General features: G+C 44.9%; 1 protein-coding gene and 1 pseudogene across 1 annotated transcript; one reads left to right on the top strand and one right to left on the bottom strand.

The window, feature by feature from the left end:
• Positions 1 to 3,809: 3,809 nt before the first annotated feature.
• Positions 3,810 to 7,015, top strand: LOC135544580 (tubulin alpha chain, testis-specific-like). The gene is made up of 6 exons (XM_064972308.1): positions 3,810 to 3,920; positions 4,067 to 4,289; positions 4,406 to 4,554; positions 5,708 to 5,860; positions 6,024 to 6,551; positions 6,659 to 7,015. Exons 1-6 carry the CDS (start codon positions 3,918 to 3,920, stop codon positions 6,953 to 6,955), a joined length of 1,353 nt encoding a protein of 450 aa, XP_064828380.1. The 5' UTR covers positions 3,810 to 3,917; the 3' UTR covers positions 6,956 to 7,015.
• An 82-nt stretch (positions 7,016 to 7,097) lies between these two features.
• Positions 7,098 to 22,383, bottom strand: LOC135544581 (vacuolar protein sorting-associated protein 37B-like; annotated as a pseudogene).
• Between the last annotated feature and the right edge of the window lie 214 nt (positions 22,384 to 22,597).

Raw genomic sequence — 22,597 nt, 5'->3', positions numbered from 1 at the left:
AAAGTTGTAGGACTAATGGTTAAAGAGCTATTGAAATGTGAAAACTTTGATTTGTCACTATGTTGATGGTCCCTAACTGCTGTTGGTGGACGTAAGGAAAACTACAGGCGAATATCCTTCAATATCCAACCTGAATCTCTCTTTACCTCGGTGATTCGGGATGGAGATGCAGGTAGGAAACCAGTGCAGTGTTTACTTCATGCTATTATCTTGGCTGAGCTACTATGTCATGCACCGGGAAACAGACTCCAACATCTCAGAAGAGATAAGGTAAGGTATTGTCTTTTAGTTTAGCAAGTTGCTTGTAATTAGCTGGATGGCTATAGAGTGGTGCAGTGCAGAACAATTTGTTGGATGCGTATGACAGCTCTTTGAATTGCAAGTATATAACTGTGTTCTGAATGGAGAATTCAGCGCTTCAGGGGAGGGGAATGGGCAGGGTATATGCAAATTAAATACTTAGTGTTTTCTACAGTTATGGAAGTTGTTCAAATGTACTCTTTGAGTATTTCTTCAGTAGTTTTCCCTCAAGGAGAAACCCACCCCTCCGTCCCCCACTTCTATGTCAAAGATAATAAAATAAAAACACTTTGGTAAATACTACAGTATACTAGTCAGCAAAAACACGATAGTAATTACTATAGTATATACTCGTCTTTTTTTTGCTGCAGCATTTACTATATACTATAGTAAACTGTAAATACTGCAGTATACTACAGTAAAGCCAACAAAAACAATACAGCGAATACTATAGTATTCCTACCATAGTATACACTGTAATATTTTTTCAAATTCATTGAGTTTACTGGAGACAAGCTGAAACACGCCTGTATCAAGAGGTGTATGTAAATACTCTTAAACGAGCTAAGTGGAACAAAGATGACTTCATTCCCCTAACAGAAGATGAAAATAAACGTCATACTCATCTCAGGGGTGTGGAAGATGATGCAATACAACAGCTATCAACAGCAACAAAAAGTTCCTGTTCTTCTCACAGACCGTACAGCATCCTCTGTTGACATGCTCATACTACATAGGAGCCAGGTGGGAGTTCTCAAAGAAAACCCTCTTTGCCAGACTGTCGTCCAACACACCCATCAGGGGATCTGACTTCCTACGGCACTTTACCTCTGTCTGCGGAGTGGAATATCCCGAGCGCCTCAGGTCAACTAAACGTAGAAAACAAGATCACAAAATGGACCCAGTCGCTAAGTTTATGGGTCATGATATTTGCGTCCCCCATGAATATTATAGGCTATCTGAGAACACCATGCAGCTTGCCAAAGTTAGCAACTTGGATACAGATGAAGACTCAAGAAGACATGGAAGCAGGATCAGCGAGTGTTGTTCAGAACTCACTCAGTCCGGTAAGTTGGTGACGGTAGATTGGCTGCTTTCGTAAAGCAAGGGGAACGCTGTATTGTCGTTACTTGCTAATATGTGGATTTGTTGTTACCGTTATGAATGTGCCATCTTTTTGTGTTTTTCAGGCAAGCCAGAGAAAGAACTGAAAAAATGCACTACAGAGTCAAGACAGAGCCACCAGAAAGAGCCCCAATAATACTTGGACGCAGGATCAGAGAACAGCTAGGGTTGCTCAGAACTCAGTCAGTCCGGTAAGTTGGAGATGGTAGACTTTGAGGCTGCTTCCCTGACATGAAGCCCCCCCCCCCAATTGTGTTGGAACATAATGTTTATTTGTTTTAATCTTTTTATTTGTTTGCGATTAGGTTTTGAAGAGAATGACTCCTCAACCCAAGAGGCCCTGGAGCAGCTGTGAGGAAGCTTAGACTGTGAGCAGAAAAAAGCAGGCAGGTCACCAGGAGCACAGAGCCTGTTTCGGGTTACCAGATTCACAGAGCCTGTTTCAAATTCCCGCTCCTATAGACGTCTTAGTAATTCCAGGGAGTAAGCTACACACTCTCAGGCCCAGGGAGAGGGCAGGCAGGCGGGCAGGGACTGTAGGCCTAGAGTCCAGGAGTCAGAGGTCACCAGGTCAATGGGAGCCTGCCTGGAGGTCAGGAAGGCCCCAGGGAAAAGGCTCAAGTGAATAGGTGTGTGAGTGACCAAAGAGCTATTGAAATTAGAATGTTTACAAAATTCATGTCAAATTGTGTGAGATGAAAATGGACAAACTAAAGGGTGTGCAATGTGTAGGGCCACTGAGTGGCCTGAAACTTGTTTGAAGTCCGTAGGTCACATGACCAAGGAGCTATTGCAATTCAAATGTAAAAAGAAGTTTGGACTTTGTTTACACTCCCTAATTAAACTAGGAATACAAAATGTTGCTCACATTTCCAAGTTTATTAGCGTTGCGAATCGAATTAAGGTCCAAATCGTGAAAATAAGACTTGCGCAATGTTGTGTGCAATTCTTCCAACATCATGACACCTATTTGGAGTCTGTGGCACAAGTGGTTTGAAAGCTATTGAGGTTTGAAAGTGCAAATATCCAACCTGAAACTGTTTTTACCTTAGTTCCCGAATCCCCCAATTGCCCCCCAGCAAAATGTGCCTACATTTAGGCTTTTGTTTAGGTCTATTTCACTCTGTTGAGGTATACATTGGAGAATAATGCTTGTATGGATGTCAACCCCAATGCATGTTGACGTCATCAATCAACTGCATTACAGTTAAAAACTACTTTGACTACCACCACCGATTTCTATATACTAGCTATGCTACCAGTTTATACGAATGGGAGTTAGCATTTCGCAGTCACATTTCTTAACCTGAAAAGGGACAGCTTCCAAATGTTATGCAACGAAACCAGCCAAATATATCCAAATTGGATTTTCGGCTCACATTCTGGGACTGTTATTTTAACAGTCCAAGAATGTGAACCGATTGATAGAACAGATTGGTTGAATGTGCGCCAATCCAGCGTCCTTTTATTCCATTGACCTCTTTACAGCATTTACCTCCCCGATCTATTTCCAGTTAGTTCAACTCATTTTCGCGTCTTTGAAATCCCTACATGAGGTACCATCAATGTTTTTTATTTGTGACATTGTTCTGAAAGCCTTGCTTTCCAGTTCTCCATGTTTGTTTTCAACCAATCATGTCAATGCAGTGCAAAACAGAGCCCTCGCATAGTTATAAAATACAAAATATGGGAGGAGCAAGGCGATTTGACCTCTGCAATTGCATCACAACCTCTGTACAGAGTCACATTTCCACATGAAATATAAACTAGCGCAGCGCTAGCTTGACCTGCAATAAAGTTAAGAGAAACAAGTTGAGGAAAACGTAACTAAACCAAACATGTTTTAATATCACCTGAAGCAACATAATTATACTGACTCGAATAACAGGATCATATTTTGCAATCGCTCAGAATAAATACGATCTCTGAAAAGAGACTCCTCCATTTTGCGTTGAAATATATTTATGCCGCGTTCAAATCAACTGGAAATTCGGAAATAAGCAAGCTCCTACATGGGTAATCGATTTGAAGGGTCATCCAACTCGGAATTGCAACTATTTCCAACCTGAAGATCACTGACGTCGTATTTTTCCGAGTTCACAGTATTTTTCCGAGTTCACGCGGCACGAGTGTCCGAGTTGGAAGACCGTTCAAATCGATTTTTCCCAGTCAGAGCTCGTTTATTTCAGAGTTCCCAGTTGTTCTGAACGCGGCATATGTTTTGTCTGTTCATTCGCGGGGCTCGGTGAAGACGTTAGGCGTAAACGAAATGCTTCGTACGTTGCATGTGAACGGAGCACGTCACACAGACAGAGAGACAGACGCAACCAATCGGGTTGAAACAAAGGCGGGGCTCATTCTGGGGTATATATCATTGTGAATCGACGTATATTTTCGAAACAATTGGGTAGTTGACCGTTGAAATTATATAGTCAAGACGGACGTTTCTTAGCAAGCCATAATAACTGCAGGTCATACTTTATAGAATCGAAATGGTACGTTTCATGTCGAGTGTAACTTTAGTGGCGGTGGCTAGCTCAACGGACGAACTCATTTTGGTCTCGCTAACGTTAGCGGAATTCCCTTGCTTTAGCTAACATTAATTAGCCAGTCAATATAATGATTTCATTTCTACCCACAGCGTGAATGCATCTCTATCCACGTTGGTCAGGCCGGTGTGCAGATCGGGAATGCCTGCTGGGAACTGTACTGCTTGGAACATGGGATCCAGCCCGATGGGCAGATGCCCAGTAACAAAGCCATCGGCGGAGGGGATGACTCATGCAACACCTTCTTCAGCGAGACCGGAGCGGGAAAACATGTCCCCCGTGCTGTGTTTGTGGATCTCGAACCAACTGTTGTTGGTAAAGGACGAAAATAAAGTTGGTATTCAGATGTTAATCTATGTGACGTTAGATAGCGAATGTAACTTGTATAAAAAAGGCCCGTTTAAGAAATCGCGCCTGAACTGTTTTCGTAGATGAGGTTCGCACCGGAACATACCGTCAGTTGTTCCACCCGGAGCAGCTCATCACCGGTAAAGAGGATGCCGCCAACAACTTCGCCCGAGGCCACTACACCATTGGCAAGGAGATCGTCGACCTGGTGCTGGACCGAGTTCGCAAGCTGGTTAGTAACGTTAAGTCTCTTTGTTACCCTGAACTGAAGCCGTCGGCTTTCAATTCCTAGTTGTGTAAGCTAGCTACTATAGCTGCATAGCAGTGTTTTATTTTTTTGGGAGGATCAAATAGTTAAGAGTAACGTTAGCTTGTTGTATTGCATGGCTCTATGATTACCCATTTTACGAGGAGAACGTGTGCGCTCAAGTTGAGAAATGTACTGTTGACTAATCACATTCCGTGCATATTTGCGCAACCGTGGAATTCAAACCGAGGCTGCAAAGAACTAGTGGGACTGTTTGCATCAATATTGGGCGGGAACTACGCTTCTATTCAAGCCTTGATTGAGATGACCTGATACTATTGGAGAAAAGATGAGGGAAAAACGGACCCCTCTGACGCTGTACGTTAAAATGTGACGTGCCATGGTGTAACGTGCAGCACGCATAATTGCAACTCATTCTGTGTCGTATAGGCTCTCTCCACCAGGTGTAGCGCTTCTCTCGCAGATTTAAAAACAAGAAAAGGACAAGGTTGTGGGATACCTAGTGAATTGTACAACTGAATGCATACATTTTTGGGTCATCACTGCAAGCCAACATGACTCTCAAAAGCCGTGACAGCGGCTGTGTACTTCTGAAAACAGATGAGCATGCTTTGTTTCTACAACAATACATTGTATTACTAATAAGACTGTCTTAACCAAAATATCACAGATGAGACTAATTGCACCTGACCCTTTAAGGGCAGTAGGTTACCGTGGTAGTGCTACTCAAGGCTCAATGTTTGTGCCTGTCGAGTGTGAGCAATGAGCGGGATATGAAAATGGCCTTAACCAGTACTCCATATCCCTTTCTACCACTGCTAAAATCTGTTCCACGCTTACCCAAAAAAAACCAGCTCCAAATTTGCTCCATTCATTACAATCATAATTTAGCTAACACCCATCTCTTTTTGACTACCTGGACCTTCAAATTGGTTTAAGTATTGAAACCAAACCATATGATTTGAAAAGTATGAATTTGCAAATGCTAGTGAAGTGCTTACACTGTGGAGCCCTGGCCACCTGCCAATGTGGCTGGGGAAAGCCGTCTTAGCCACAAATGGCAAATCTACCTGCGGCGGTTGTTAAACCTGTGAGGCCTGTCTGTTTCTCACCCCAGTCGGACCAGTGTACTGGGCTTCAGGGCTTCCTGATCTTCCACAGCTTTGGTGGTGGAACCGGCTCCGGCTTTGCTTCTCTGCTCATGGAGAGACTGTCAGTGGACTATGGCAAGAAGTCCAAACTGGAATTTGCCATTTACCCTTCACCTCAGGTATGGCAGTGGTTTAATTTACTTGCGCACATTAATATTTGGAAGATTTCTAAATGAGCAAAATCGTATTGGACTTAATTGTCCTGTACTTTTCTTCTATATGGAGATGTTGATTATCAAAATGTGACACCAGATGACAGGTCTACCTCTTGTATGTGTTCAGGTGTCCACAGCAGTGGTGGAGCCCTACAACTCTATCCTGACCACCCACACCACCCTGGAACACTCAGACTGTGCCTTCATGGTCGACAACGAGGCCATCTATGACATTTGCAGTCGGAACCTGGACATTGAGCGCCCCACTTATACTAACCTCAACAGGCTCATTGGCCAGATCGTCTCCTCCATCACAGCTTCTCTGCGTTTCGATGGAGCCCTCAACGTGGACCTGACTGAGTTCCAGACCAACCTGGTGCCATACCCCCGTATCCACTTCCCCCTGGTCACCTACGCGCCCATCATCTCTGCTGAGAAGGCCTACCACGAGATGCTTTCTGTGGCAGAGATCACCAACGCTTGCTTCGAGCCAGCCAACCAGATGGTGAAGTGTGACCCTCGCCATGGCAAGTACATGGCCTGCTGCATGCTGTATCGTGGGGATGTGGTGCCCAAGGATGTCAATGCTGCCATCGCCACCATCAAGACCAAGCGCACTATCCAGTTTGTTGACTGGTGCCCCACCGGCTTCAAGGTAAACAAGCAATGGGTTTATTCATTCAGTGATCTATGTTCCTAAACCTTTTCAAGTACAATTGGTTAGTCAGATTATTCTACTTTTTTTGTTCTTGTGCCCTGTAGGTAGGCATCAACTACCAGCCACCCACGGTGGTGCCAGGTGGAGATCTTGCCAAGGTCCAGAGAGCCGTTTGCATGTTGAGCAACACCACAGCCATCGCTGAGGCCTGGGCTCGGCTCGACCACAAGTTTGATCTGATGTACGCCAAGCGTGCCTTTGTACACTGGTATGTGGGAGAGGGTATGGAGGAGGGGGAGTTCTCTGAGGCCAGAGAAGATCTGGCTGCCCTGGAGAAGGACTACGAGGAAGTGGGAGTGGATTCGGTGGAGGGAGAGGCTGAGGAAGGAGAGGAGTACTGAATCCTGACCTACTTACTGACCGATGTTTTTGTCGATTTAATAAAAGTTCTTTGGTCTATTCTCCTGTGTCCTTTGTACCATCTGTTTCTTAATGTTTGGTGTCTAGTAGATGGCAACGAACAGACCACTGGGACATTAGGCAGAGCACAGTGTCAATTATAACAAGTTTATTGATTATTATTGAAAGTGAGCATGTCAACCAGTCTGATTAGTCTAGCATTACATTAGTTAGTTCTTAATGGAGTATAAAACTGGTAAATACCTTTAAATAGTTCATATTTGAACCCCTATATGCTTTCCCTACTTAAGGTGAGCTGTTTTGTAAGTGCAACTGAGAACCCACTGTACAGATTACAGCTAGGTGTAATGCATGTAATTGAATAGGATCAATCACTGATACTAGTCCAAGAGTGCTGTAGCCTGGCTGGCAAGCACCCAGCCCATCAGGGAAACCATTACTTTGGCATACAAACTGACCAACTTAAGCTGCATGGTTATTGCTCTACATTTTTTGCAATTATCAATTCCAGTTGGGAGAACTCCCTTTTATACCAGTATACAAAACCACTAAACTAGCCAAGTGTGTAGTAAGATTCATATCCACCCCAAATGTTTATCTCGTTAACACGGTACATTCCTAGTCTTGTCTCTGAACTTTTCGCACGTGAACTCACATCCTCCCAACCAGCTGGAAAGAACATGAAAGCAAGACTCAGATTAGTTGATTTTAAAATAATTACGATGCCATGCAGTACATTTTGAATTTAAATGAAAATATACTATTTGTATAGTTCTGTTCGTTGATGGACCAGGACTTCTTCCTTTAGAAGCATAGGAACTTTTGAGCTAACTATGTTATGATACCAACCTCTGTGTGCGCACATACCCTTCAGAGGGACCTTTGGCTTACAAAAACGTCTATACTGCAAGTTACCATAGCTGATAGCATATCTACCAGTCAGACAGATCGTTAGGTTTAGCTATGTGTTCAGAAGATTAAATCAGAAAGTTAGTCTTGGAATAAAACAGAACCAACCCCTAATGTACCGTCCAGGCTGTAGTCACTGGACAGAGTCCGTCTGTGAGAGCGGAGAGCCTCTGAGAAGCTGGTCAGAGGACGTTTCCCTCAGTGTTACTGACAGAGGGGCTGTAATTGGTTAGGTCACCAACCCTCATTGGGTCAACCCTTCAGTGTGCCACAGGTCAAAAGGTAGGGAAGGTCATCCATGGCGTTTCTATGGAGACAGACACCGCCTCACTGCATGATGAAGCCAGTCCTGGGGGGCAGGTGTGGAGAGGGGGAGATGGGGTGTTGCTGGGAGGTTTGAAGGTAGGGCTGGGGCATGTAAGGACAGCTGGGGAAAGGCATTGGGGGATAGGGGGTGACTGGATAGGGTAGGCCGCTGTGCTGAGGGGAGGGAGAAGAGGCAGCTCGTGTGGATTGGGGGGAGGGGGCCCCATTGGTAGAGGGGAGGTCCTGGGGTCGGCTGATCTGGGGGCCGAGTGAGACCCTTCAGCGCCAGCTCTCGGAGTTTGTCAATCTTGACGCGGCGCAGGTGAGCGAGATGGCGCCTCTGCTGGTAGTCGTCGATAAAGCAGTCGAGAGGCAGCTCTCCATCCAGGAACGAGTCTGCCATGTTCTACACAGGGACGGCACAAGCAAACACACTTAGAGTGAGTATTATTGTACGTGTAGCAGGGGTGAAAATAAGGCTGTAGGGTATCCCGGGAAAAATAAATAGTGAGGGTATGCCATACTGGTAAAACATGAACCTATCACAATAATTAAAACAGAATGTCAAGAAAACTGTAGGCTATTACACTCCTTTTTATCATTACCGCATGTCTGAGGCATGAAAAATGCAAATGGATTTGAAAACAAGTGGTATAGCCTACACTCCAAAATCCGAAGTGGTTAAATGAAAACACGGACATTATGCCAAGGCAGAGAGGAGTGGCCGATACACAGACGTGCACGGACTGAAGGGACAAACAATCGGTAAATGTCATTACACTTTTTGGTGTTTTGTGTAACATGTCTCGTTCCATTCACCACTGTTTGGAGAATGGAATGTGTGAACGTGCGCATGTAGCCTAGTAAAGCCCTTTGAAGTGATTGTTTGACAATCAGATAAAAAAAAACATGACTGGTTGTGTTTATGCCCCAATAAAAAGGTTGTACATTTTATAAGTGAAATGACAAGTTATGACAAGGCCCACAGAGATCCTATTGAATTAATATGGATTTTATATCAGATCGGTAAACTGTCAGAGCAGCTTACCCATCGCTGTAGCTGTACACAGCCCATCTGTAAATAGCCCAACTACCTACCTCATCCCCATATTTGTTTTAGTTTTTCTGCTCTTTTGCACACCAGTACTTCTACTTGCACATCCTCATCCCACATCTATCACTCCAGTGTCAATAGCTAAATTGTAATTAATTCGCCACTATTGACCTATTTATTGCCTTACCGCCTTACTTCATTTGCACACACTGTATATTTCTATTGTGTTATTGACTGTACAATTGTTTATCCCATGTGTAACTGTTGTTTTTGTCGCACTGCTTTGCTTCATCTTGGCCAGGGCGCAGTTGTAAATGAGAACTTGTTCTCAACTGGCCGACCTTGTTAAATAAAGGTGAAATAAAAATGAAATAAAATACGTAATTCTATGATTAGACCCATAAATAAAATGTTGGTGCACATGCAAATATAGGAGATTTTTGTACCGGGAAGAAATTAATTCTACTTTCACCCCCGAGTGTGTACATGACTGTATTGATCTGTGTTCGTGTGTAGATGTGAGAGTTTAGTGTAGCATAAGTGTAATTGTGAGTGTATTATTGTGTGTCTCTCACCTCAGTCTCTTCCTCTATCTTGGCTCCCTCAGCTTGCAGCAGAGCCAGCAGAATGTCCAGAGAACTGTTCTCTGTACCAGGGTCTGAGAGAGAGAAACAGTTAGAAAACACTAAAACAAACACTGATCACCACACAGTGAATCACTGTCCTGAATCTAAGTGGTGACCTGATTTCTGGGGCAGGGATGGAATGTGACGGGACTACAGTAGCTGGCTGGCTGGGCCATTCAAAGGACACAAAGCAGCATTGAGTACAGGAAAGCCAGAGGTATCAGGTAACAGCTGACTGACACTGTGATCACTAGATGGCCTTGCTAGAAAGGACAAAGATAATGTATTGAAGGTCAAGCACATAAGATATCTGTTCTTGATTTAGGGGTTAAAGTTAGGGCTTAGTTTGGTGGTGGAAACTGTGGTTAGAAAGTAGGGCCGGGACGATCGCAATACTTGTTAGTACTGTGGAAAGAAAACAAAACATGAAGCGGATTTAGCTTCTTTAGGAAAACAGCCCTAATGTTGGAAACAAAAATAATTATGTTGTCATCCAGAATCACATTTATTTATTTTCCAAACTATAAAAATCACACAATATTTTACATACAGCAGGTTTTTAAAAGACCAAAGAGTTTGGCCTGCTTCGTGTTTGAATTCTTGCCATGGGGGAAGAAAAAAAAAATTTTTTTTTTAGAAAGGCTGTGTGCTTCCCTCCTTTCTATCGTGGCCATGTTGTGACAACCCGAATGACAGAGGATAAGTATCTTGGAACGACAACTGACTGTACTGGCTAGACCAGACAGACATGTAGCTGGTAGAAAACAGTCAGCTACCAACACAGACACAGAGAGAGAAAGACTAGTCTTTCAGAGAGCAAGAGTGCACAGATTGAGATGTAGAGACAGAGACTGGTACACGCTGTGGACTTAGTAATGTGGACTAGCTAGGGCTCTTATCGAATGTGGACTTGCTAGCGTTCTTATCTAGTGTGCACTAGCTAAAGCTCTTACCAATTGTGGACTAGCTAGGGCTCTTACAGAGTGTGGACTTGCCAGGGTAGTGTGCTAGGGCTCTTACCAAGTGTGGACTAGTTCCTAAGGCTCTTACAGAGTGTGGACTTGCTAGGGTAGCGTGCTAGGGCTCTTACCAAGTGTTATTAGTTACTAAGGCTCTTACCAAGTGTGGACTAGTTCCTAAGGCTCTTACAGAGTGTGGACTTGCTAGGGTAGCGTGGTAGGGCTCTTACCAAGTGTGGACTAGTTCCTAAGGCTCTTACAGAGTGTGGACTTGCTAGGGTAGCGTGCTAGGGCTCTTACCAAGTGTGGACTAGTTCCTAAGGCTCTTACAGAGTGTGGACTTGCTAGGGTAGCGTGCTAGGGCTCTTACCAAGTGTGGACTTGCTTGGGTAGCGTGGTAGGGCTCTTACAGAGTGTGGACTTGCTAGGGTAGCGTGCTACGGCTCTTACAGAGTGTGGACTTGCTTGGGTAGCGTGGTAGGGCTCTTACAGAGTGTGGACTTGCTTGGGTAGCGTGGTAGGGCTCTTACAGAGTGTGGACTTGCTAGGGTAGCGTGCTAGGGCTCTTACCAAGTGTGGACTTGCTAGGGTAGCATGGTAGGGCTCTTACAGAGTGTGGACTTGTTTGGGTAGCGTGGTAGGGCTCTTACAGAGTGTGGACTTGCTTGGGTAGCGTGGTAGGGCTCTTACAGAGTGTGGACTAGCTTGGGTAGCGTGGTAGGGCTCTTACAGAGTGTGGACTTGCTTGGGTAGCGTGGTAGGGCTCTTACCAAGTGTGGACTAGTTACTAAGGCTCTTACAGAATGTGGACTTGCTAGGGTAGCGTGCTAGGGCTCTTACCGAGTGTGGACTAGTTACTAAGGCTCTTACAGAGTGTGGACTTGCTAGGGTAGCGTGGTAGGGCTCTTACCAAGTGTGGACTAGTTACTAAGGCTCTTACAGAATGTGGACTTGCTAGGGTAGTGTTCTAGGGCTCTTACCAAGTGTGGACTAGTTACTAAGGTTCTTACCGAGTGTGGACTAGTTACTAAGGCTCTTACAGAGTGTGGACTTGCTAGGGTAGCGTGCTAGGGCTCTTACCAAGTGTGGACTTGCTAGGGTAGCGTGCTAGGGCTCTTACCAAGTGTGGACTAGTTACTAAGGCTCTTACAGAATGTGGACTTGCTAGGGTAGCGTGCTAGGGCTCTTACCAAGTGTGGACTAGTTACTAACGCTCTTACAGAATGTGGACTTGCTAGGGTAGCGTGCTAGGGCTCTTACAGAGTGTGGACTTGCTAGGGTAGCGTGGTAGGGCTCTTACAGAGTGTGGACTAGTTACTAAGGCTCTTACAGAGTGTGGACTTGCTAGGGTAGCGTGCTAGGGCTCTTACCAAGTGTGGACTTGCTTGGGTAGCGTGCTAGGGCTCTTACAGAGTGTGGACTTGCTAGGGTAGCGTGCTAGGGCTCTTACCAAGTGTGGACTTGCTAGGGTAGCGTGCTAGGGCTCTTACCAAGTGTGGACTAGTTACTAAGGCTCTTACAGAGTGTGGACTTGCTAGGGTAGCGTGCTAGGGCTCTTACCAAGTGTGGACTAGTTACTAAGGCTCTTACAGAATGTGGACTTGCTAGGGTAGCGTGCTAGGGCTCTTACCAAGTGTGGACTAGTTACTAACGCTCTTACAGAATGTGGACTTGCTAGGGTAGCGTGCTAGGGCTCTTACAGAGTGTGGACTTGCTAGGGTAGCGTGGTAGGGCTCTTACAGAGTGTGGACTAGTTACTAAGGCTCTTACAGAGTGTGGACTTGCTAGGGTAGCGTGCTAGGGCTCTTACCAAGTGTGGACTTGCTTGGGTAGCGTGCTAGGGCTCTTACAGAGTGTGGACTTGCTAGGGTAGCGTGCTAGGGCTCTTACCAAGTGTGGACTTGCTAGGGTAGCGTGCTAGGGCTCTTACCAAGTGTGGACTAGTTACTAAGGCTCTTACAGAGTGTGGACTTGCTAGGGTAGCGTGCTAGGGCTCTTACCAAGTGTGGACTAGTTACTAAGGCTCTTACAGAATGTGGACTTGCTAGGGTAGCGTGCTAGGGCTCTTACCAAGTGTGGACTAGTTACTAACGCTCTTACAGAATGTGGACTTGCTAGGGTAGCGTGCTAGGGCTCTTACCAAGTGTGGACTAGTTACTAAGGCTCTTACAGAATGTGGACTTGCTAGGGTAGCGTGCTAGGGCTCTTACAGAGTGTGGACTTGCTAGGGTAGCGTGGTAGGGCTCTTACAGAGTGTGGACTAGTTACTAAGGCTCTTACAGAGTGTGGACTTGCTAGGGTAGCGTGCTAGGGCTCTTACCAAGTGTGGACTTGCTTGGGTAGCGTGCTAGGGCTCTTACAGAGTGTGGACTTGCTAGGGTAGCGTGCTAGGGCTCTTACCAAGTGTGGACTTGCTAGGGTAGCGTGCTAGGGCTCTTACCAAGTGTGGACTAGTTACTAAGGCTCTTACAGAGTGTGGACTTGCTAGGGTAGCGTGCTAGGGCTCTTACCAAGTGTGGACTAGTTACTAAGGCTCTTACAGAATGTGGACTTGCTAGGGTAGCGTGCTAGGGCTCTTACCAAGTGTGGACTAGTTACTAACGCTCTTACAGAATGTGGACTTGCTAGGGTAGCGTGCTAGGGCTCTTACCAAGTGTGGACTAGTTACTAAGGCTCTTACAGAATGTGGACTTGCTAGGGTAGCGTGCTAGGGCTCTTACCAAGTGTGGACTAGTTACTAAGGCTCTTACAGAATGTGGACTTGCTAGGGTAGCGTGCTAGGGCTCTTACAGAGTGTGGACTTGCTAGGGTAGCGTGGTAGGGCTCTTACAGAGTGTGGACTAGTTACTAAGGCTCTTACAGAGTGTGGACTTGCTAGGGTAGCGTGCTAGGGCTCTTACCAAGTGTGGACTAGTTACTAAGGCTCTTACAGAATGTGGACTTGCTAGGGTAGCGTGCTAGGGCTCTTACCAAGTGTGGACTAGTTACTAACGCTCTTACAGAATGTGGACTTGCTAGGGTAGCGTGCTAGGGCTCTTACCAAGTGTGGACTAGTTACTAAGGCTCTTACAGAATGTGGACTTGCTAGGGTAGCGTGCTAGGGCTCTTACCAAGTGTGGACTAGTTACTAACGCTCTTACAGAATGTGGACTTGCTAGGGTAGCGTGCTAGGGCTCTTACCAAGTGTGGACTTGCTTGGGTAGCGTGCTAGGGCTCTTACAGAGTGTGGACTTGCTAGGGTAGCGTGCTAGGGCTCTTACCAAGTGTGGACTTGCTAGGGTAGCGTGGTAGGGCTCTTACCAAGTGTGGACTAGTTACTAAGGCTCTTACAGAATGTGGACTTGCTAGGGCTCTTACCAAGTGTGGACTAGTTACTAAGGCTCTTACAGAATGTGGACTTGCTAGGGTAGCGTGCTAGGGCTCTTACCAAGTGTGGACTAGTTACTAAGGCTCTTACAGAATGTGGACTTGCTAGGGTAGCGTGCTAGGGCTCTTACCAAGTGTGGACTAGTTACTAATGCTCTTACAGAATGTGGACTTGCTAGGGTAGCGTGCTAGGGCTCTTACCAAGTGTGGACTAGTTACTAAGGCTCTTACAGAATGTGGACTTGCTAGGGTAGCGTGCTAGGGCTCTTACCAAGTGTGGACTAGTTACTAACGCTCTTACAGAATGTGGACTTGCTAGGGTAGCGTGCTAGGGCTCTTACCAAGTGTGGACTAGTTACTAAGGCTCTTACAGAATGTGGACTTGCTAGGGTAGCGTGCTAGGGCTCTTACCAAGTGTGCACTTCAAACATCAGCTATCTGAGCAGCTAACCGATCGCTGCAGCTGTACATGATCTATTGGTAAATGGCCCACCCATTTTCACCTACCTCATCCCCACAGTTTTTATTTGTTTACTTTTCTGCTCTTTTGCACACCAGTGTCTCTACCTGTACATGATCGTCTGATCATTTATCACTCCAGTGTTAATCTGCAATATTGTAATTATTCGCCTACCTCCTCATGCCTTTTGCACACATTGTATATAGACTCCCCTTTTTTTTTCTACTGTGTTATTGACTTGTTAATTGTTTACTCCATGTGTAACTCTGTGTTGTCTGTTCACACTGCTATGCTTTATCTTGGCCAGGTCGCAGTTGTAAATGAGAACTTGTTCTCAACTAGCCTACCTGGTTAAATAAAGGTGAAATAAAATAAAAATAAAATAAATTACCAAGTGTGGACTAGTTACTAAGGCTTTTACCGAGTGTGGACTTGCGTAGCTGGTAGTTGTCGTAGAGCTCCTGTAGGTGGCTGTAGCGTGAGGTGAGCTGGTTCTTCTGCAGGTCCAGTCTCGGCTGAAGCTGGAGGTTCTGTTCAGCCAGGCTGATGTTACTGCCAAGGGTCAGCTCCTTCACCTGCTGCACCTCACGCATCTATAACACACAGAGTGACAGACACACACACCGTACACACAGGGAGAGAGGTAAAAGGGAGATAAGGAGACAAGAGGGAAGGTGGGGTCAGTAGCACTAAACACAATACATGCAGACAGAGAGATCGACCCACCCAGACCTCCAGGCCGTGGTATGTAGACCTATAGGTCAGGGACAAGCCAGCTTAGAGCCTAATCGCTGGAGTTTAAATATGAGTCTATTCTTATGGAGGACACTGATTACTCCATACCTTTATTGACTGCTATGTTTTAGCCTTGCATGGCCCCAGCCCTGCACCGGCTCACTATAGAGTTCAGCAGGCTATCAGTGACGGTGTTTAAACTGTTTTTGACTGTGTATGTCCTGTATTGATTTCACTGCCCTCAGAGCGATCAGAGCTCTGCTTTCTGCAGCGATACAATGCAGATATAGTAGCCTACGACTCGTGTGTCTATTACAGGGATTTATAATCTGCGTGTAGGTTTTTGGTGAAGGGGATTGTAAAGATATCAGTACTAATGAACTAAGCTATAATTAAATCATAAATAACATGGTTGGAATAGTATGGTGCCTTGTTGGCATCAAGCCAGAGTAGCAGGCACTAGACAACCTTCCAGCCATAGAGGCAGCCACAACCACAGATTTGCATCTCTGCTCACAGGTTGTTTGTGTAAATCTATTTCCACATTGGTGGGTAAGGACTAGCATCTTCCACCAGCGTCATGGTGGGGAGTCTCGATTCAGCCACATACAGCACCGGTCAAAAGTTTGGACACACCTAATCGTTTCCGTTTTTTTCTTTATTTGTACTATTTTCTTCATTGTAGAATAATAGTGAAGACATAAAAACTATGAAATAACACATTAAATCATGTAGTAACCAAAAAAAAAAGTGTTCAACAAATCAAAATATATTTTATATTTGAGATTCTTCAAAAGTAGCCACCCTTTGCCTTGATGACAGCTTTGCACACTCTTGGGATTCTCTCAACCAGCTTCATGAAGTAGTCACGTGGAATGCATTTCAATTAACAGGTGTGCCTTAAATGTTCATTTGTGCAATTTCTTTCCTTCTTAATAATGCGTTTGAGCCAATCAATTGTGTTGTGACAAGGTAGATACAGAAGATGGTGAAGGAAAAGCAGTCAACAAGTGCTCAGCATATGTGGGAACTCCTTTAAGACGGTTGGAAAAGCATTCCTCAGGAAGCTGGTTGAGAGAATGCCAAGAATGTGCAAGTGTAGCCGATGTGAAATGGCTAGCTAGTTAGCAGTGGTGCGCGCAAGTGGCGTTTCAATCGGTGACGTCACTTGCTCTGAGACCTTGAAGTAGTGGTTCCCCTTGCTCTGCAAGGGCCGCGGCTTTTGTGGAGCGATGGGTAAAGATGCTTCGAGGGCGACTGTTGACGTGCGCAGAGCGTAATTGGTTCATGCCCAGGTCGGGGCGAGGGGACGGACGTAAAGTCCATACTGTTACACAAAGTTGTCAACAAGGTAAAGGGTGGCTACTTTGAATAATATAAAATAAATTTGGATTTGTTTAACACTTTTTTGGTTACTATGTGCTTCCATGTGTTATTTCATAGTTTTGATGTCTTCACTATTATTCTACAATGTAGAAAATAAAGAAAAACCCTTGATTGAGTTGCTGTGTCCAAAGTTGACTGGTACTGTACATGTCTACTGGATATACAAATACAGAAGATGAAGAAGCCAGAAGACAGATTTCCCAAAACCTACACTACACAAGGCTAGCTAGGGATGGAGAGATGATGAACAACATAGTGGCAGAATGCTGTACAAAGTTTTTGAAAACACTGACATCCGTCCTCTGCTCCAGCTTCTCCAACCCAATGTGTGTATATCGGTGGGGTTGGATAAACATAGTCCATCTGTAAATAGCCCACCCAATTTACCTACCTCATCCCCATACTGTTTTTATTTATTTACTTTTATGCTCTTTTGCACACCAGTATCTCTACCTGCACATGACCATCTGATCATTTATCACTCCAGTGTTAATCTGCAAAATTGTAACTATTCACCTACCCCCTCATGCCTTTTGCACACAATGTATATGCTCTTTTTTTCTACTGTGTTATCGGGGCGGCAGGGTAGCCTAGTGGTTAGAGCGTTGGACTAGTAACCGAAAGGTTGCAAGTTCGAATCCCCGAGCTGACAAGGTACAAATCTGTCGTTCTGCCCCTGAACAGGCAGTTAACCCACTGTTCCTAGGCCATCATTGAAAATAAGAATTTGTTCTTAACTGACTTGTTTATTGTTTACTCCATGTGTAACTCTGTGTTGTTGTCTGTTCACACTGCTATCTTTGCAAACTGGAATCCATACATCCTGAGGCTGCATTCATTGTAGTTGGGGATTTTAACAAGGCTAATCTGAAAACAAGAATCCCTAAAATGTATCAGCATATCGATTGCGCCACCAGGGCTGGCAAAACCTTGGATCACTGTTATTCTAACTTCCGCGACGCATATAAGTCCCTGCCCCGCCCCCCTTTCGGAAAAGCTGACCACGACTCCATTTTGCTGATCCCTGCCTACAGACAGAAACTGAAACAAGAAGCTCCCACGCTGAGGTCTGTCCAACGCTGGTCCGACCAAGCTGATTCCACACTCCAAGACTGCTTCCATCACGTGGACTGGGACATGTTTCGTATTGCGTCAGGCAACAACATTGACGAATACGCTGATTCGGTGTGCGAGTTCATTAGAACGTGCGTTGAAGATGTCGTTCCCATAGCAACGATTAAAACATTCCCTAACCAGAAACCGTGGATTGATGGCAGCATTCGCGTGAAACTGAAAGCCTGAACCACTGATTTTAATCAGGGCAAGGTGTCTGGTAATATGACTGAATACAAACAGTGCAGCTATTCCCTCCGTAAGGCTATCAAACAAGCTAAGCGTCAGTATAGAGACAAAGTAGAATCTCAATTCAACGGTCAGACACAAGAGCTATGTGGCAGGGTCTACAGTCAATCACGGACTATAAGAATAAATCCAGCTCAGTCACGGACCAGGATGTCTTGCTCCCAGGCAGACGAAATAACTTTTTTGCCCGCATTGAGGACAATACAGTGCCACTGACACGGCCTGCAACGGAAACATGTGGTCTCTCCTTCACTGCAGCCGAGGTGAGAAAAACATTTAAACGGGTTAACCCTCGCAAGGCTGCAGGCCCAGACGGCATCCCCAGCCGCGCCCTCAGAGCATGCGCAGACCAGCTGGCTGGTGTGTTCACGGACATATTCAATCAATCCCTATACCAGTCTGCTGTTCCCACATGCTTCAAGAGGGCCACCATTGTTCCTGTTCCCAAGAAAGCTAAGGTAACTGAGCTGAACGACGACCGCCCTGTAACACTCACTTCCGTCATCATGAAGTGCTTTGAGAGACTAGTGAAGGACCATATCACCTCCACCCTACCTGACACCCTAGACCCACTCCAATTTGCTTACCGCCCAAATAGGTCCACAGACGACGCAATCTCAACCACACTGCCCTAACCCATCTGGACAAGAGGAATACCTATGTGAGAATGCTGTTCATCGACTACAGCTCGGCATTTAACACCATAGTACCCTCCAAGCTCGTCATCAAGCTCGAGACCCTGGGTCTCAACCCCGCCCTGTGCAACTGGGTACTGGACTTCCTGACGGGCCGCCCCCAGGTGGTGAGGGTAGGCAACAACATCTCCACCCCGCTGATCCTCAACACTGGGGCCCCACAAGGGTGCGTTCTGAGCCCTCTCATGTACTCCCTGTTCACCCACGACTGCGCGGCAACGCATGCCTCCAACTCAATCATCAAGTTTGCGGACGACACAACAGTGGTAGGCTTGATTACCAACAACGACGAGACGGCCTACAGGCAGGAGGTGAGGGCCCTCGGAATGTGGTGTCAGGAGAATAACCTCACACTCAACGTCAACAAAACTAAGGAGATGATTGTGGACTTCAGGAAACAGCAGAGGGAACACCCCCCTATCCACATCGATGGAACAGTAGTGGAGAGGGTAGTAAGTGTTAAGTTCCTCGGCATACACATCACAGACAAACTGAATTGGTCCACTCACACAGACAGCATCGTGAAGAAGGAGCAGCAGCGCCTCTTCAACCTCAGGAGGCTGAAAAAATTTGGCTTGTCACCAAAAGCACTCACAAACTTCTACAGATTCACAATCGAGAGCATCCTGGCAGGCTGTATCACCACCTGGTACGGCAACTGCTCCGCCCACAACCGTAAGGCTCTCCAGAGGGTAGTGAGGTCTGCACAACGTATCACCGGGGGCAAACTACCTGCCCTCCAGGACACCTACACCACCCGATGTTACAGGAAGGCCACAAAGATCATCAAGGACAACACCCACCTGAGCCACTGCCTGTTCACCCCGCTATCATCCAGAAGGCGAGGTCAGTACAGGTGCATAAAAGCTGGGACCGAGAGACTGAAAAACAGCTTCTATCTCAAGGCCATCAGACTGTTAAACAGCAACCACTAACATTAAGTGGCTGCTGCCAACACACTGACTCAACTCCAGCCACTTCAATAATGGGAATTGATGGGAAAGGATGTAAAATATATCACTAGCCACTTTAAACAATGCTACCTAATATAATGTTTACATACCCTACATTATTCATCTCATATGTATACGTATATACTGTACTCAATCATCTACTGCTTCCTTATGTAATACATGTATCACTAGCCACTTTAACTATGCCACTTTGTTTACATACTCATCTCATATGTATATACTGTACTCGATACCATCTACTGTATCTTGCCTATGCTGCTCTGCACCATCACTCATTCATATCTTCATGTGCATATTCTTTATCCCCTTACACTGTGTATAAGAAATTAGTTTTGGAATTGTTAGTTAGATTACTTGTTGGTTATTACTGCATTGTCGGAACTGGAAGCACAAGCATTTCGCTACACTCGCATTAACATCTGCTAACCATGTGTACTTGACAAATAAAAGTTGATTTGATTTATCTTGGCCAGGTCGCAGTTGTTGAGAACAAGTTCTCATTTACTAGCCTACCTGGTTAAATAAAAATAAAAAAGAAGACGACAAATGTCCATCTTGCATGGACTAATAAAGTATATCTTGTTTAACCAGATGTCAACCCGCTGTGAGAGGTGTTTATAGGGCTGGGCGATATGGCCAAAATATTATAGCACTGTATTAAAAATAAAATAACACCATAGCGTCATTTTTTATTTATGTTTTTTAATAAGAAATGTTCTAAATTTGCATTATGAGTAGTGAGTGACCCTAGGGTGGCAACACATACATTCTAAGTGATTTCAATGGGTCTTTCTCCATACTGATTGCTTCGTACTGTTCAATTCATCTCCACACTGCCACTTGGGCTGCACGATATGTGCAAGTAATCTGGGTCTTATTTTTAACCAAATGTTGCAATTTGACTTGCGATTTAGAGCAAAACACTTGGGTTAACTGTTGGAATCATCGGAATAGAATGTATATTCTAATTATATTGTTAGAATATAATGGTGGGCACTTTCAATACAGTGTTGTTTGACATGACAACGAATGAAAATACCAGGGAGGAGTTATTGTGACAGACAAGGAACCAATGAGTTGAGAGGTGTTTCCTTGGGGACCCTATAATCTTTGGCAACATTGTATTTTTTTGGGCTACATTGAATGTGTTCTCTGAGCTACTTTATGTAGTAGCTAACATATTCTTGCTTTGCGTTTGCCTCTAATTTAGAAGACACTGTTGCAAAAACAACATGCCGATTTAGGTCTACACCAGCACTAGTATTATCATGCTGTATAGCTAATTACGCTTGCTCTGACTCAGTACATTTAATAGCTTGCTGGCGATTAGCATTAGCGGCTAACAAGATTTAGGAACAACTTTCTAACAAAAGACAAACTAGCTGTTTGCAGATGTAAGAAACACAAGATAACAGTGTAATTATAGAATGCTAGTGTATTTATATTAAGAAGCAACGTGACAACCGCATCGTTGTCATCAACAGTGTTGCATATGCTGCATTGACCATGCAGACTGAGCGCAAGTGTCCCGTGGTTGAGGAACGTCAAATGCGCTCCTTGAGTGACAGGGGGGCTTGGCTAGGTCCGTGTGGGAAAGCGGCATAGAGAGTGGAGATAGATGGCTCAAGTAGCGAAGTAAACTATAAAAATGGACGTTACACACTGCTTTTCACATTTAACAAACCAAACATTCAAATACCGGTATTGAGGGTCAAGTAAAAACCCAAACCGATCCGTGCATTAATACCGGCCCTAGGTGTTTATAGTCGTAATATATCTGCGTATGAACCTGCTGTGCTCTGTGTGCTAAATGTGTCAAAAATGATGACTAAAGAGGTGTGCTCCACCTAGGTTACTCAATAGGAAAACCTCTCCCAACTTTTCACAGATGTCGCACCTTCCAGAGAGCTGATAGCCGGTTGTCTTGTGTGTTCCCTTAGCATATAATAGGATCAAATACCACCACTACTAGGTACCATAAGACAGATCAGGGACCAGGTCCCCTCAAATCTGTTCAGTTCTTAAACGCGGGTGGGTCCATTACTTCTGTAAAAATGGGCAACAGATTGCATTTGTGCCTTAATGACAATGCCGCATTACCATTTGTGACCTGCTATATGTACACAAACAGGGTTATTGTCGAAAGTGATTCGACAATATAAATATTGTGCCAAATGTTGAGTACAGTACAAGGAGCACGCTTCTCAGCTGTGCTGCACAGAGGTGGATGTTGATGAGCTTGCTCAATGCATTCAGAAGGAATTTATGAATGAAGCCAGGTCTGCATGACGACATACATAAGTGCACAGCTAGCTAGATGTTTTGATTCTGGTTAGCGTTACTAGGGATAGCTAACGCTAGCAAAACACAATGGGAACTTACCTCGTCCATTTCTTTGACAATATCATTTAGTTTTTCATCGTCTTCAAGCAACTCGTTTAATTGAGTCATTGTGAATGAGCTGAATTTATCCGTGAGTTCTGCCATTTCATCCATGACGGTTGTTGTCTATCGATCCGTCGAGCTACAGTTGTTTCGGCTCAGAAAAGAGAAGTGTTTGGATCACAAACCGGAAATAGGGACGATTTCTGGCAAATCAGAAGGGAGCAAAGAGTCATGAAAATGGTTGTGGAATTTCTGATGTAGTTTGCTGGCAACTTTTTCAATAAACATTATCTTTACTTGTATGCTAGTTCTGTGTTCCTTAAAAACGTATCTGAGAAGACCATGACGTTTCTAGGTTGTTTACATGCTAAAGGATAAATTCTCAGGGATAAAAAAAAAATCAAAG

Source organism: Oncorhynchus masou, chromosome 8 (assembly GCF_036934945.1).
Source record: "Oncorhynchus masou masou isolate Uvic2021 chromosome 8, UVic_Omas_1.1, whole genome shotgun sequence".
Taxonomy (NCBI): domain Eukaryota; kingdom Metazoa; phylum Chordata; class Actinopteri; order Salmoniformes; family Salmonidae; genus Oncorhynchus; species Oncorhynchus masou.
This window is presented reverse-complemented; position numbering and strand designations above follow the sequence as displayed.